A 14942-nucleotide genomic window follows, 5' to 3' on the forward strand; every position below is an offset into this window, starting at 1 on the left:
CTCGTCGAGTAGATGGGTGCCTCAACGAGTAGGAGCACGAATTTGGTCGCGGGATAAGTGACCTTTTCGACGAGTCAGATGACTGACTCGATGAGTTGGCCAAGTTTTGGGAAAAACCTAAATGCGGGACTTGTACCCTATTTAAAGAACATTACAACCCTTCTTCAGCCCCCTTGATACCCTGTCAAGTTCAGAACGAAACCCTAGAGTCTCCCTTGAGTTTATGAGCCATTTTGTGAGTCTTGAAGCATTTTGAAGCTTGGAAGAACAAGAAGAAGGTTGGAAGGTCAATGAGGAAGGAGTAGATCCAGAAGATTCACTCCAATTGCTGCTCATTTTGGTAATCAAGTTCCTTCCTTGACTTCTAGTTTGATAGATCTCTTTATAGCCCTATTTATGAAGCTTATGGACCAAGAATGATTTCTTGTGGGATTTGGATGTCCCCAAGATAGAACTTTTCAGATCTGGGAGTATTTAGAGTAGTAAAGGCATAAAGGTAGAAGCTTTATGCCAATACAACTCCCCATGCAAAGTTTAAGTGGTTATTATGGACTTTTGAGCAAAAAGGACCATGCAAGGGTGCAAAGGTAGCAACTTTGTATGATATCCCGACCATAGAAGGCCATATCTAGGTCTTGGATGCCTTGAGCTTGTCTAAAATCGTCTGAATAGTGTTGGACATAAAGAGACTCGGTGAGTCAGTTGTGGGACTTGGCGAGTCAGGCCAAATCTTGCCCCAAAAACCCTTCTGTTAAGGGTATGAGTTGGGTTTGGAAAGGGACTCAGTCGGCCCGAGCCCATAATGGTCATGAAGTTCATCGTACTCAACGAGTTCAAGGAAGAACTCGGCGAGTCTAATGCAACCTCCTTAGTTTATGAAGCTGGACTCGAAGAGTTGATCATATAACTCGGCGAGTCACAGACTAGACACATTCAAATGTGGATGATGAACTCGACGAGTTCAAGGGTGAACTCGACGAGTCGGTTGAAGATGGTCCCATTGGCATGGTTGAAGGAGAACTCGTCGAGTTCTTGCTAGACTCGACGAGTAGAGTCGGGGTTGTTTTGGGATTGTAGGAGTATGGACTCGACGAGTTGGTAGACCAAATCGGCAAGTCAAGTCAACTGGATGTTGACTTTGACCGTTGACTTTGACCAAGGTTGACCGGTGATATGTGCATATTTAGTTATAAAATTCATGCATTATCTTAATACCTGATGTTGTTTTTATATCATTTAATGAACAAAATGTGCTTAATTATCTTAAATATTTAATTTTCAGCAATAAAGACATGCTCGGAAGGAAAAGGAAGCGGAATTGGCGATTGAAAGCTTGGATCTTGAATTTTGAAGAAAGAAGGATGTTGCTAGACAGCTTGATCCCTCGTCAGTGTTTTGGCCATATCTCATGAACCGTAACTCCGATTGACGAGATTCAAAATGTTCTGAAAACTAGACACAATTTCGGACAACTTTAGTGTTTTGAGAAAATGTTGATTCCGAAAAAACTCGACGAGTTGGGACTAAACTCGACGAGTTTTGTCAGAATGATCCAGATTCGAAGATGCCTTGCCGTACACGCTGTATACGCGAATTATCGATAAAACCCGACGTGTTTGTGGTGAAAACTCGTCGAGTTGATGCTGTTTTCATAATCTATATATAGAAACGCTTCTCATTCGAACCCTAACTAATGCTGGAGGCTTTGGACGATTTTTGGAGGCTAGAAGGGTTCTTGGAGTCCTAGATTTCGAGAATTCAACATAAGAGGCAATTTAGAAGAGAATCAAAGGCAAATAATCATTCTTCTTTTATTAATCTTTGTTTTGAACCATGTTTGAATCATTAGATTTTGAAATTAGGTTATTATTTTCTGTAGATATGAGCTAAAAGCTTTTTACTTCTATTTGGATGAGATAATCTTATGAATATGGTTTGATTGAGTGGTTGAATTGATATTAATTTGGTTATTCATCTTGTTAAGCTTATTAAAGATCCTTATGTATTGATGATAAATGTTTTTAGTTAACAAATAAGTGATTGAGTTGCATGAATATCTTCTTGATTACTTGATTCATATAGTTTTGTGAATATAAGATTGTATGCCTAGGAATAGTGAATATGAAACTAGGGTTAACTATAAAATATATAAATCAATGTGTGAGCATGTGTGATGAACATTCATACATGAGTTGATTGAATTGAACAAATTTGATTAACTATTGTTATAAGTCTTGCTTGATACGAACTAAACACTAGGAAACTTGTTAGTTTAATCAACTGGCCATTGTTTAAATTAACTTGTCTACTAAAGGATTGGTAATAATGAACATGAAGCCAATCACATTAGGAATCAGTAATCATTGACATATTAATTCGTTGCACTTGCCACGAAATCAACCATAGGAATAAGTGAATCGAATCTAAACAGAAGTCTCTTTTATCATTGAATCTAGTTGTCCTTTCTTGTTCTTCTTAGTTGTTAATTGTCTTTGTTTGAAAGTTAATTGATTGATTAAGTTTCTAGTCTTTCAAAACTAGAAAAAAAAACCCCATCCTTTATTAATTGTTTTAATTAGATAATATTAGTATTTAATTTAAGTATTACCGTTCCCTGTGTTCGATACCCTACTTACCTGAACTAAACTGCTAATCGATAGGTACACTGTATTTCGTGTGTTTGTCTTTGTGTTTAAGTTAGTAGGATTAAAACTAGTTTGTTTCACACACATCAAGTTTTTGGCGTCGTTGCCGGGGAACGGTTCTAATAGTTAATTTAATTTGCTAGTGTTATCTATCCTTTGTGTGAGATTTATCTCATATAAAGTTACAAGTTTTTTTTGTTTTAATATTTATTATGTATTTTCCAAATCTTGACGCTTTTGATGCTTTTCTTAAGGAAGTAATACAGGAAATTGAGCAAGAAGATGAGGAGTATGACTCAGATGATGATTTGAAGAAATTTGGAAGATGGTTAGATGACATCTTGCCTAATAAACAAGAGAAATCTGAGTTACAAGAGCTAGTGTTAAAAGATGAAGAATTTAATCCAAAAAGAGACTTGGAGGAGCTGGAAAGATTGCTGGCAGAGGGGTCAGATGAAAAACAAGAACAAGTTGAATTACAGGAACCAAGCTGTGGTTTGACCATTACCACGACTTGGCCCCCTGTATTTCCGGTTTGTGTTTCGAAGCATGGGATGACGATTCCAACCTTGGAGAAAGTTCTGAAGCGCGATCCATTTCTGATTAGTATCCAACCGGTCCCAACCCTTATCAAGATTCTTGGGTTTTGTATATTAAATCTCGTTGGGCCAATTTTAGAAGCAAAGAGCCATATTTTACAAATTGGTCCAAAGAAAATATTCAATGCAACAGATGGATTGGCATTGAGTCTATTGGAAGTTTATTAAGTTGAGAGTCCAGCTAAAGACTCGCACAAAAAGAAGCGCTTGCGGGAGGCAACCCGTCGTTTGAGTTTTGATTTTCTTTTTCAATATTCTTTCTAAATTTCTAGTATTTAGGGATAGTTTAGATTTTTATTTTGATGTTTTTTTTTATTACTTGGTATTTGTTTTTGATCTTCTCAGAATATATGGTGAGGAATAGAATGAAAGAATATAATGTGAGGGGTATGAAGTGAAATCGAGTCTAAAACGAGAAGAGTGAGAGGATTACGTCTATTCGCAAGAGTAGTGAACAAAAGAACTAAAAAGATATGTTTTGATGTAAAAGAATGAAGGGGAATATTGCCATAATCATTCCCTTCAAAGCCAAAATCGAAAAATGAAGTTGGGGAATATGTTGTTTCACAGAGAGTAAAACTCTTCGAGTTCTTTAAATAAACTCGACGAGTTCCTTCGAGGAATCCCGAATCTGAAGTTTTCTCAACTAAACTTAATAAGTTCACTTTATTCTCGGCGAGTGGCTCTTTTTCTTACCTTTGAGTTGGTGATTTGACTACAATTTAAGGAGGCAATTGGCTGTGCTATCAATGATTATTTTCCGAGCAATTTCCAACACCTTTTTCCTCTATATTTTGGAGCATAACCACACGAGATTTGACACCCAAGGCGTGGATGAGTTGTTCCCATGTCTAAAGTCAGTTGAAGATGGAGCTTAACATGAAGAATATCAACCTCGCAACTACTATCCCAGGGGAGTTTGTTCTAATTCTCTCTACTTTTATGTTCTTTTTCATGCATAACATGCAATGAGGTCATTGCATAAATTAGGTGTGGAGTATGGGGGTTGATTACATTAGTTATATTAGAATCCTAGGTTTAATTTTTGAAAATTTGCATAAAGAGTACTAGGGTTAATTTAGAAAATTATGGTAAAAGCAATTAGGATTCCATGCTAGTATTGTGTTTGATGATTTTATGAGGACCCAAATGTTTAGTTGAGCCAACATACGTTATAGTGCATTTGTGGCCCCCTTTATTCTAGTGATATCATGGGACAAAAACACAACATCGCTTAGTTTGAGGATCGCAACATGTTTAGCATCGTGTACCAGAAATGTATCTAGGAAAGCTTAAGTAGTCATTGCACACTAGACTAATGCCTTTAACCAATAAAGGATGAAGTTAAATTCCCTTGCTTAAGCATATGTTTTTCTAGGTTTTTAGTTTTGAATGAAAAAGTGTGTTGAAACAAAAAAGAAAAAAAAAGAGAAAAAAAAAAGAAAAAACAGAAAAGAAAAAAAAAGTTGAAAAAAAAAGTGATGAAATGTTTGAATAAAGAATCTACAAAGCTATGAAGACAAAGAAGAATATCATGAAGAAAAGCTACAAAGTATAAAAGATTCAATCAAAAGTTGTATTTGTAATTTTCTTTTCTAGGTTATTTTATCGTATGTATGCTTGGGGATTTAACCAAAAATGACTTGAGGTTAAGAAAGTTTTCTGGGGATGAATTCGGAGGGATGCATAAAATGAGTGTTGTTTAAAAGAAGTGGGCGAGTGTTTATGAGGACTGTAAGTATTTAGAATTTAAGGGGGGTCCTTAGGAAAAATTTTAGACACAAATGCATGCGTTGCGGTCTTGACATAATGGTTGGGTTCAATTGGGATTGTCTTATGTGGTATTAGTGTGCTAAAATTCAGTTTTGTTTGGGGGCAAGCAAAAGTCAAGTGTGGGGTATTTTGATATGGGCATATTTAGTTATAAAATTCATGCATTATCTTAATACTTGATGTTGTTTTTATATCATTTAATGAACAAAAGGTGCTTAATTATCTTAAATATTTAATTTTCAGCAATAAAGACATGCTCGGAAGGAAAAGGAAGCGGAATTGGCGATTGAAAGCTTGGATCTTGAATTTTGAAGAAAGAAGGATGTTGCTAGACAGCTTGACCCCTCGTCAGTGTTTTGGCCATATCTCATGAACCGTAACTCCGATTGACGAGATTCAAAATGTTCTGAAAACTAGACACAATTTCGGACAGCTTTAGTGTTTTGAGAAAATGTTGATTCCGAAAAAACTCGACGAGTTTTGTCAGAATGTTCCAGATTCGAAGATGCCTTGCCGTACACGCTGTATACGCGAACTATCGATAAAACTCGACGAGTTTGTGGTGAAAACTCATCGAGTTGACGCTGTTTTCATAATTGATATATAGAAACGCTTCTCATTCGAACCCTAACTAATGCTGGAGGCTTTAGACGATTTTTGGAGGCTAGAAGGGTTCTTGGAGTCCTAGATTTCGAGAATTCAACATAAGAGGCAATTTAGAAGAGAATCAAAGGCAAATAATCATTCTTCTTTTATTAATATTTGTTTTGAACCATGTTTGAATCATTAGATTTTGAAATTAGGTTATTATTTTCTGTAGATATGAGCTAAAAGCTTTTTACTTCTATTTGGATGAGATAATCTTATGAATATGGTTTGATTGAGTGGTTGAATTGATATTAATTTGGTTATTCATCTTGTTAAGCTTATTAAAGATCCTTATGTATTGATGATAAATGTTTTTAGTTAACAAATAAGTGATTGAGTTGCATGAATATCTTCTTGATTACTTGATTCATATAGTTTTGTGAATATAAGATTGTATGCCTAGGAATAGTGAATATGAAACTAGGGTTAACTATAAAATATATAAATCAATGTGTGAGCATGTGTGATGAACATTCATACATGAGTTGATTGAATTGAACAAATTTGATTAACTATTGTTATAAGTCTTGCTTGATACGAACTAAACACTAGGAAACTTGTTAGTTTAATCAACTGGCCATTGTTTGACTTAACTTGTCTACTAAAGGATTGGTAATAATGAACATGAAGCCAATCACATTAGGAATCGGTAATCATTGACATATTAATTCATTGCACTTGCCACGAAATCAACCATAGGAATAAGTGAATCGAATCTAAACAGAAGTCTCTTTTATCATTGAATCTAGTTGTCCTTTCTTGTTCTTCTTAGTTGTTAATTGTCTTTGTTTGAAAGTTAATTGATTGATTAAGTTTCTAGTCTTGCAAAACTAGAAAAAAATCCCCATCCTTTATTAATTGTTTTAATTAGATAATATTAGTATTTAATTTAATTATTACCGTTCCCTGTTTTCGATACCCTACTTACCTAAACTAAACTGCTAATCAATAGGTACACTGCCTTTCGTGTGTTTGTCTTTGTGTTTAAGTTAGTAGGATTAAAACTAGTTTGTTTCACACACATCAACCAGGGTTGACTTTTGGATTATTGTGGTCTAATTGTTATTTTGGGTATTGATAGTTCAGAAAGTCGAAGGTTCAGCGGTTCAGAAGTTTTCGGTTAGAAGTCAGAAGTGTTCAGCGAGTTTTCAGCAGTGTGAGGTGAGTCTGCTCACTGTGTGCATAGGTCTACGGCCACAATGCCGGCCCATTATGTTCATGTTTATGTTTATGCTTATATATATAAGGAAGACCCGAGGGTTAGTCCTAGGCACTTATTGATATATGTTCCGGGTTACGACCTGATGTCGGACGAGGCCCGAGGAATGTTAGGATGCTAGAGGTCTTTGTGATTCTTGCATGTGTCGGTATGATAGGATCCGGACCGAGGGTCCGGCCGGGGGTCCAATGTCATGGTATTCCCGAGGAAGATTCTTATGTAGTGTGTTAGATTATACTTGTTGTCTTCGTGATACTTGTATGTGCCTGGTAGGGATGTGAGTGTGGGCGGGGGCCCGTATCTCACTACTAGTAGGAGTGTGGATGGGGTTCCACTACTTTATTAGCAGACCAAGGGCAGGGTCCAAGTTAGGCGAGGCCTTAGATCAGGGTATGGTTAGAGAATGTTTATGTATGTTTCAGTATGTTATTTGATCGTATGTATGAGTATGGCGGGCGAGGCCCAGAGACAGGCATGGCCTAAGGGAAATAGATCTGTATACCGAGCGGGGCTCGATGCCAGGTGGGACCTGATTCCAGGCTGGGCCTGATGACGGACGTGGTCCGATAGTGGGCGAGGCCTAATGCAGTGGGCGGGGGCCCACTATGTGATTATGTGCCCATAGTTGTATATGGCATGTTTGGATCAATAAATATGTATGGAATTTGGTAGGTTGGGGAACTCACTAAGCTTTGTGCTTACAGTTTTTCAGTTTTTGTTTCAAGTACTTTCGGTAGCGGAGGGAAGGGCTCGGGAAGATCGCATGGCACACACCAAGAAGTTTAGTCTGGGATGTTTACTCTGATAAATTGATCAAGTGTTTTTAAAAGATACTCTGATTTGTTATAAAACCCTTTTAGTATGATTGAAATGTTTTAATATTTATGGGTTCGTAACGTTTTTAAAAGAAATTTTCGGTCATGATTTTTGGGATGTTACATCCACGACGTCGAATGTAATTTTATGACAAGTATATATATCTTCAACACTTACGGGTTTAAGGGTTGGGTTTTTTGGGGAAGAATAGAGTTGCAAAAGTCATTTTTCAGAGGATTACAAGCCAGAAAACCCATAATTTCAACCAAGGAAGAAGAAGGAGATCATAGTTTCTTCTTTGTTTGATATATTACTATGTCTTTAACTATGAAGTTTGTTAGTGTGGTTGTTTTGATGAGTAGCTAAATCTAGCTGCTTCTGTTAGCTAGATGAAGTTGGAACTCATGGTTTGTTTATAATAATTTAGACTTTTCTAGTTGGTTAATGTCTTGTGTTTGATTTTTTATACCTAACATGCTTAATTTGATACTTGATTGCTTTAGTTCGTATTTTGTGTAGTTAATGACCATTAATCTGCATGAATTTGACTACCTAGTAATTTAGTGAGCATTAGATTATTAGAGCTAAGATCGAACCAATCTTAGATAAGAAATTGAAGTATTGAATTTAGTTGTGTTGAAGAACTCATATTTTGACCACAATTATGATTGTTAACTCAATCTTACATAGCACCAATCCTATTTAATAATTGATTATGTGTTAAATTATGTGTGACCATGCATAGCTCTACATGAATTAACTGAATATTAGTAAATTTGGAATTGAATTGCTAATAATATTTTAATCGGTAACCAACGAGAATTGTCATAATTAATATTTAAACCATTTAGGGAAAGTGGATTCAAACTAACATAAGTGTTTTTATAATTTGATTGAATAGTTATTGATAAATTAAGTTCATCTAAACTTGCAAAATTAGATAAACACCCATTTTACTTTTGTTAGAATTTTAGATTAATTTAATACTAAGTAGGTTAAATAATTGATTATGTTCCCTGTGTTCGATACCCGACTTTTGTGCTATACTATTTGCGAGGAGTACATTGCCCTGAGTCGAATAGCTAGTAGGAGAGTAGGTAAAATTAGGTTAGCTATTTGTACGCATCAAAGATCTTGATTCTTTGCATCATTTCCAACATATTTTTGGTATAAAGTTCTAACCTTGCTCAATATTTGATTAGATCTCTTTTTGGGTTAGTGAAGATGCTTTTGGCCATGTTTGGGTGATTTGTGGGGTTGAAGGTCGTCCCAAGTGCTATCTTTCCAAATCAGTGGTCCTCTTGAGCTCTTTTGGCATAAAGGTGCCAACTTTATGGTCTTAAGATCTTCATGCATGCATTAAGTCCATATTATGACTTCTTTTGATCATTTGAGCCTCTTCTAAGCATACTTAAGAGTAAAGTTGGAAACTTTACGTGTGTTTGCAGTCTTTAAGGACCAGATCTATATTTTGGGGCTTTGTCTTGGTGAATAAGTGTTTATTGTTTAAGCCTTAACCTTTTTAAGCTTAGGGTTTGGGTTCTATACCTATTAGGATGGTTCTTAAGGATAAAGTTGGAAACTTTACCTTTCTAGTCGATGTTTTAGTCAAGATTTAAGTGATGGACCTCTTAGTTTCGAGCAGGGGCGGAGCTAAGATTTTAAGATAAAGGGGCTTATATATATTAAAAAAAATTATTCAAATAACATAATCGACTTTGTAAAATTGAAAGAGACAATGATAAAGAAAAAATGGTATAAATAGGAACTACATCGATTTTTTCAAGAATTCAATAATTATTTTTCTTTTTTCGTTTGAAAAAAAATTCAATAATTATTTTCTTACACATGGTTTACCCTATTATTATAAGAATTTTGAAACTAATCAACTAATCATAATTTACAACTTATATCGCCAAAAAAAATGTTAATCATAAGTAAAAAATAACATAAATATGTATTAACTAGTAAAGTAATAATTAGAAATTATCTTTTCTTGAACTAGAAGTTTGTAAAAGAAAGTGAGGTGCATATAATTTGCAATATAGTCCCGTTGCCAATTGCAGATTATTTTTAACTGGTGTCAAATTGTAATTGATTTATTTGTTATTGAATATGCAAATTACAATTGTCCAACAACAATATTAAGGAAATTGGCCCGGGGGGGGGGGGGGGGGGGGGGTTGGGGGCGCTCGGCTTGGGATTAGTTTTTATTTTGGGCTAAAAGTAATTAATAGGGTTTATAATTATAACTAATAGTATATAAGTAAAATGAAAAATGTTGGAGGGGACAGCACACCTGGTAGTCCCTATACTGCCTCCGCCCCTGGTTTCGAGAATGATGACTTAATAGATTAAAAGGTGTGTTTCCTGAAGAACTCGGCGAGTTTGATCGATTTTTCCCGATTCTGCCGACTTAAGGGGAAACTCGGCGAGTTGGATCGTCTTATGAGCCTTCCAGAATATTCTAACGTGATTTCCATGAAGTCAATGATGGTTAACTGTTTGACCGGATCGGTCAAACCGACTTGACCTGAACTTGTCAAAAATAAAAGCTCCTCAAACCTCAACAACCGATGCGTCATGCCAAACACGCGCCTAAATCGTGCCATTTCACGCATTCACGACATCGGCTAGGCTAGGCGCATGGATGGGCTTGGCCCATTCCTTTGATCCACTAAATCATTTGAATGTCTATCAAGGGAATGCCTATCAAGCGAATAATCTTATAAATTCATTAAAAGTTTTTCCTCCGCCAACGTGGGATAAAGAAAACTTACTAATATTTCCTCTTATAATTTTAAAGACCGCCTCTCCACCGTTACTCCCTTATTAGATATTGAGGAACTAAGTTTGACTTAATTTATTTTGGGCCCCAAAAAATGTATGCGCATAAGAGTTGCATAAAATATGTTGACCCGTATTTCATTGCTGCCAGTAGGTCGTGGCCCATATTGCCCCGCCTTTGGGCCGGTTTTGGTTATGTTAATCTCAGCTAGTAATGTTTTATAGTTGTAATGATGAAATTAGCCGTTCTTTTGATGTAATCTTTGTCATGTACGAACTCTCTACGATTTACTATGTTGTGTGTCACGTTAAGCTTTTGGATCTCTTTGTCGTCGTCATTAATGTGATCATTATCAACATCACCGCCTTCATGTTCTTCCTACACAACCACCACCTAAAGAATCAATCTCAATGGCAGCTGAATTAACCAAGTGCTCTTCTATCGTAACACTTGACATCTAACTTCCGTGTGGTGTCAACTTTGGATGATGTAGATCATCACGTGATGATTTAAGATATTGAGCCCCACTATCATGAAGAACTCTATGGTGAGCAAACCAAAAAAATGGACAAGTGGAAGGTTGCCTTCAAATGTGGGCTCCACCTTAAAACCGACTATATTAATTTTTAATAAATAAAATTTTAAAACTTTTGGAATCCATATCCAAAAATTTCATATTCCAAATAGGATTCAATTATTTCTAAGTAAGATTAAAATTTTAAATTAAAAAAAAAAAAAAAGGTTAGAGTTGAGTCATGAGTGGAGTGGAGTGGATTGGTGCAAGGATGGATGCCGGCCAAATCAGCACCACGTTCGTAAGATGATTTGGCGAATCCTTTTTCGAATACGACACTTTCTTCTTCGCTGTTCTACAGAGTATCCTGACTCTCTTCACGCTCCCATTTCATTTATCAAAACTCATTAGCCTTTTTGCTCTTCATCTTAGATCCTGCCTTTTCACCCGTAAGATCTCCCTCTCTCTCCTTCTCTTCTCTCTCTGTATGTGTTGTCTACATCTTTTCTGCTTTATATAACGCAACCTTTCTTGATGTCGTGAACTGTTTTCATCAGATCTCAATCAGGCATTGTTTGTTCACCAAGTGACGATCGATTAGACATGTCGAAAGCTGGAGCATTTGATCTTGCATCGGGACTCGGTGGCAAAATTGAGAAAGATGACGTCCTTTCCGCCGTCGATAAGTATATTTCTCTTTATAAACTGCTGAATCTATTCAACTTTTTAAAGTCGCTGTTGTTAGGTGTATATGTAATTATGTCGAGATCTGTACCACATAACTTAATGCTCTTTCACAATTCAAATTGATTTCAACCTTTTCAATTTAAAACTCAAACTATATGAAGCAATTGTACAACATATAGTCATATACAATAATGTTGCTTTCAATTTCCATCGAAATCGTATGCATCTTGCATGTAGCAACTAGCAAGTATAGAGATCTTCCTCGAATCTACAAATGCGGAAATCAACTCTGTTTAAATATTGGTTTTCGTTCGTTCTTGATTTTAACATAGGTATGAGAAGTATCATGCAAGTTTTGGAGGTGTGGAAGAAGACAGAAAGGCTAATTACACTGATATGGTGAGAAATTCTTTCTGATTTATAAGAATGCTTCTATTGATCCAAGTATATAATCTCTCTTACACATTCTGATCTGTTTCAGGTTAACAAATATTATGATCTTGTCACAAGCTTCTACGAATATGGTTGGGGAGAATCATTCCATTTTGCCCAAAGGTTAATGTCTTATATTCTTGCTCTTATTCTTTAGTCTTTACATTATCACCTTATCTCCAATCCAACAACCAACATCCAACTTTTTATGCAGATGGAAAGGAGAATCACTTAGAGAGAGCATCAAGAGACATGAACATTTTCTTGCATTACAGCTAGGCTTGAAGCCTGGACAAAAGGTGTTGGATGTAGGATGTGGAATTGGTGGACCATTGAGGGAAATTGCTAGATTTAGGTAAACTAATATTATACTCTCATAACTCATGGCTAATAATGCTGCTTTTTCTGTTTGACTATTTGACTTTGTTCCCTGCTTCTCACAGCTCAACATCTGTTATGGGCATAAACAACAATGAATATCAGATATCAAGAGGAAAGGTAAATAAATCATCTTATTTATGTACTACAATAGTAGAATGTATCATAAACTTTTTCTTCAAAACTTTTAATCTTTTATGGTTTTTATAATTTCTAGGCATTGAACCGTGTTGCAGGAGTAGACAAGACATGTGACTTTACAAAGGTCTCGTATTTTATATTTTTATTCAAAAGGGTATATAGTTTTGATGCATATGATATGACATGATTGTTAATTGTTATACATATATACAATGTTGCAGGCTGACTTCATGAAGATGCCATTTCCTGATAACAGTTTTGATGCAGTTTATGCAATTGAGGCTACTTGTCATGCTCCAGATGCGGTATATAAATGTTGTTTATTTAATCAATATCAATTTTACTATATTTCTGCATTTAAAATTTTATAATATATGATATATATGTAACTATAATGTTATATATGTATGTCTTGATATAAGGTGGGATGCTACAAAGAGATCTATAGAGTTTTAAAGCCTGGTCAATCATTTTCTGCATATGAATGGTGCATGACTGATGCATTTGACCCAAATAACCAAGAACACCAAAAAATCAAGGTAAACCAAGTCAAATACCATAAAATTATCATATTATGAAATTTTAAAATAAACCCATTTTTAAAAATTGAATTTTTATGGTTGTAGGCTGAAATTGAGATTGGTGATGGGCTTCCAGATATAAGGTCAACAAGACAATGTCTTGCAGCTTTAAAAGAAGCAGGTTTTGAGGTGAGTTGAAATGTAGAATCCAACAACAACATAATAACTACAAGTTTATTATTATCAACACACCTAATCTTTAAAAGAAAATGATTAATTTTTTATTTTTGTGGGTATGAATTAAGGTTATATGGGAGCAAGATCTTGCAAAAGATTCACCTGTTCCTTGGTTCTTGCCTTTGGATACGAGTCATTTCTCTCTTAGTAGTTTTCGTTTAACTGCTGCTGGACGTTTTATTACAAAGAATATGGTAAGATTTGTTTATGTAAAAACAGGGATGATTGGACTAATTGTTATCTTGAAAAATTGTTAATTTAAAGAAATTGTTTTGGATTTATTTTTAGGTGATGGCACTTGAATATGTGGGACTTGCTCCTAAAGGAAGCCAAAGGGTTCAATCCTTTTTAGAGAAAGCTGCAGAAGGGCTTGTTGCTGGTGGAAAGTGAGAATTTATTTACTTACATGTTAATTACTTTTTAGTTTAATATCCTTATATGATTAAGTGAAAGAAAAAAAAAGGAACTCGAAAAAGATGAATAAAATCTTGTTGTTTGTTGTTTTTTTTTTTTTTGTGGCAGGAAGGAGATTTTTACACCAATGTATTTCTTCTTGGCTAAAAAGCCTGAATAGAGAGGTGTTTTTGTTTCAAGTGGTAGTGTGTATTTATTATGTTTTTGAATTTTAATGGTGAAAATTATGGGAGGATGTAGTTCTTTTTTTGACAGTGGTAGTTTGGTTGTGATTTTCTTGAAAGTTTGTTGTTTGGTAGAGCTTGTTTTTTGATGATTGATCTTAGAATTGAATCGGAATTATTAATCTTTGTTGTACTTTTTCATGTTTATCAACTTCTCATTGCATCCAATCAAAATGGCAAGAACAAGATCACAAGCAAGGAGATCTTTGTCCAACAAAGATGTATGTAATCTTAACTTTCTTGTAGTTGCAATAATAGTATGAACATAGGATCCTTGTAGGTTTAGATTGAACATTTGACTTGAAAATTATAATATGCTTCCACTACCATATGTTATGTATTAGTATGTTCAAAACCTTTCATATACAACAATGAAAATGTGCTCATTGAGAAAGTGGTGAGAGATTATGATCAATTCTTTAATTTAGAACATAATATATATAAGCATGTTGGTGACATAGATAAAGAATATGGTGTGATCAAAAAATTTGAACGAGGAATAGAGCATCATGGTAGTAGTCTAAGAATTAATTGATTTATAGTCGATTCAAACAAATAGGAGACCTATATTGTGTAAAGAATTACAAGACAAGGCTTAGGGTAAAGTGTAGAGGTGTGCTACATGAGTTGACTAGTGGGGTTGATACCATAAGTAAAGTTAAATGCAAATTCAACCTAATAATTTCGAAAGAAAGCACTTGTCGTTAGGTACTTCTTGTTTATAGGTCCAATGAAGAAGATGATTGAATGGTAAAAACTCTAGTAGAGGAGCATATATACTTGCAAACTTGGTTGGTAAAAGCTTGCACATCTAAGTTTTTTTCGAACACCATCACATCTTGTAAGGATTTTACATGAGGAGTTGTAAAAAAATAACGCCCTTACAATTTCAAATATGAAGGTATG

At 35.1% G+C, this 14942-nt stretch overlaps 1 protein-coding gene across 1 annotated transcript; it reads left to right on the forward strand.

Moving 5' to 3' along the window:
- Nucleotides 1-11239: 11239 nt before the first annotated feature.
- Nucleotides 11240-14169, forward strand: LOC111900335 (cycloartenol-C-24-methyltransferase). Its single transcript, XM_023896234.3, has 13 exons — nucleotides 11240-11451; nucleotides 11560-11688; nucleotides 12022-12088; nucleotides 12171-12244; nucleotides 12336-12476; nucleotides 12565-12619; nucleotides 12717-12764; nucleotides 12862-12945; nucleotides 13063-13179; nucleotides 13267-13350; nucleotides 13467-13592; nucleotides 13687-13784; nucleotides 13921-14169. Exons 2-13 carry the CDS (start codon nucleotides 11606-11608, stop codon nucleotides 13970-13972), a joined length of 1029 nt encoding a protein of 342 aa, XP_023752002.1. The 5' UTR covers nucleotides 11240-11451; nucleotides 11560-11605; the 3' UTR covers nucleotides 13973-14169.
- The last annotated feature ends 773 nt before the right edge of the window (nucleotides 14170-14942 follow it).

Source organism: Lactuca sativa, chromosome 4 (assembly GCF_002870075.4).
Source record: "Lactuca sativa cultivar Salinas chromosome 4, Lsat_Salinas_v11, whole genome shotgun sequence".
Classification (NCBI taxonomy): Eukaryota; Viridiplantae; Streptophyta; class Magnoliopsida; order Asterales; family Asteraceae; genus Lactuca; species Lactuca sativa.

Excerpts from the sequence above, each read along its gene's own strand:
- LOC111900335 (XM_023896234.3), top strand. The coding sequence starts at position 11,606 with ATGTCGAAAGCTGGAGCATTTGATCTTGCATCGGGACTCGGTGGCAAA. Across the intron at positions 13,351-13,466 it reads TAAAAGAAGCAGGTTTTGAG|GTTATATGGGAGCAAGATCT; the intron begins GTGAGTTGAAAT and ends GTATGAATTAAG. Across the intron at positions 13,785-13,920 it reads GGGCTTGTTGCTGGTGGAAA|GAAGGAGATTTTTACACCAA; the intron begins GTGAGAATTTAT and ends TTTTTGTGGCAG.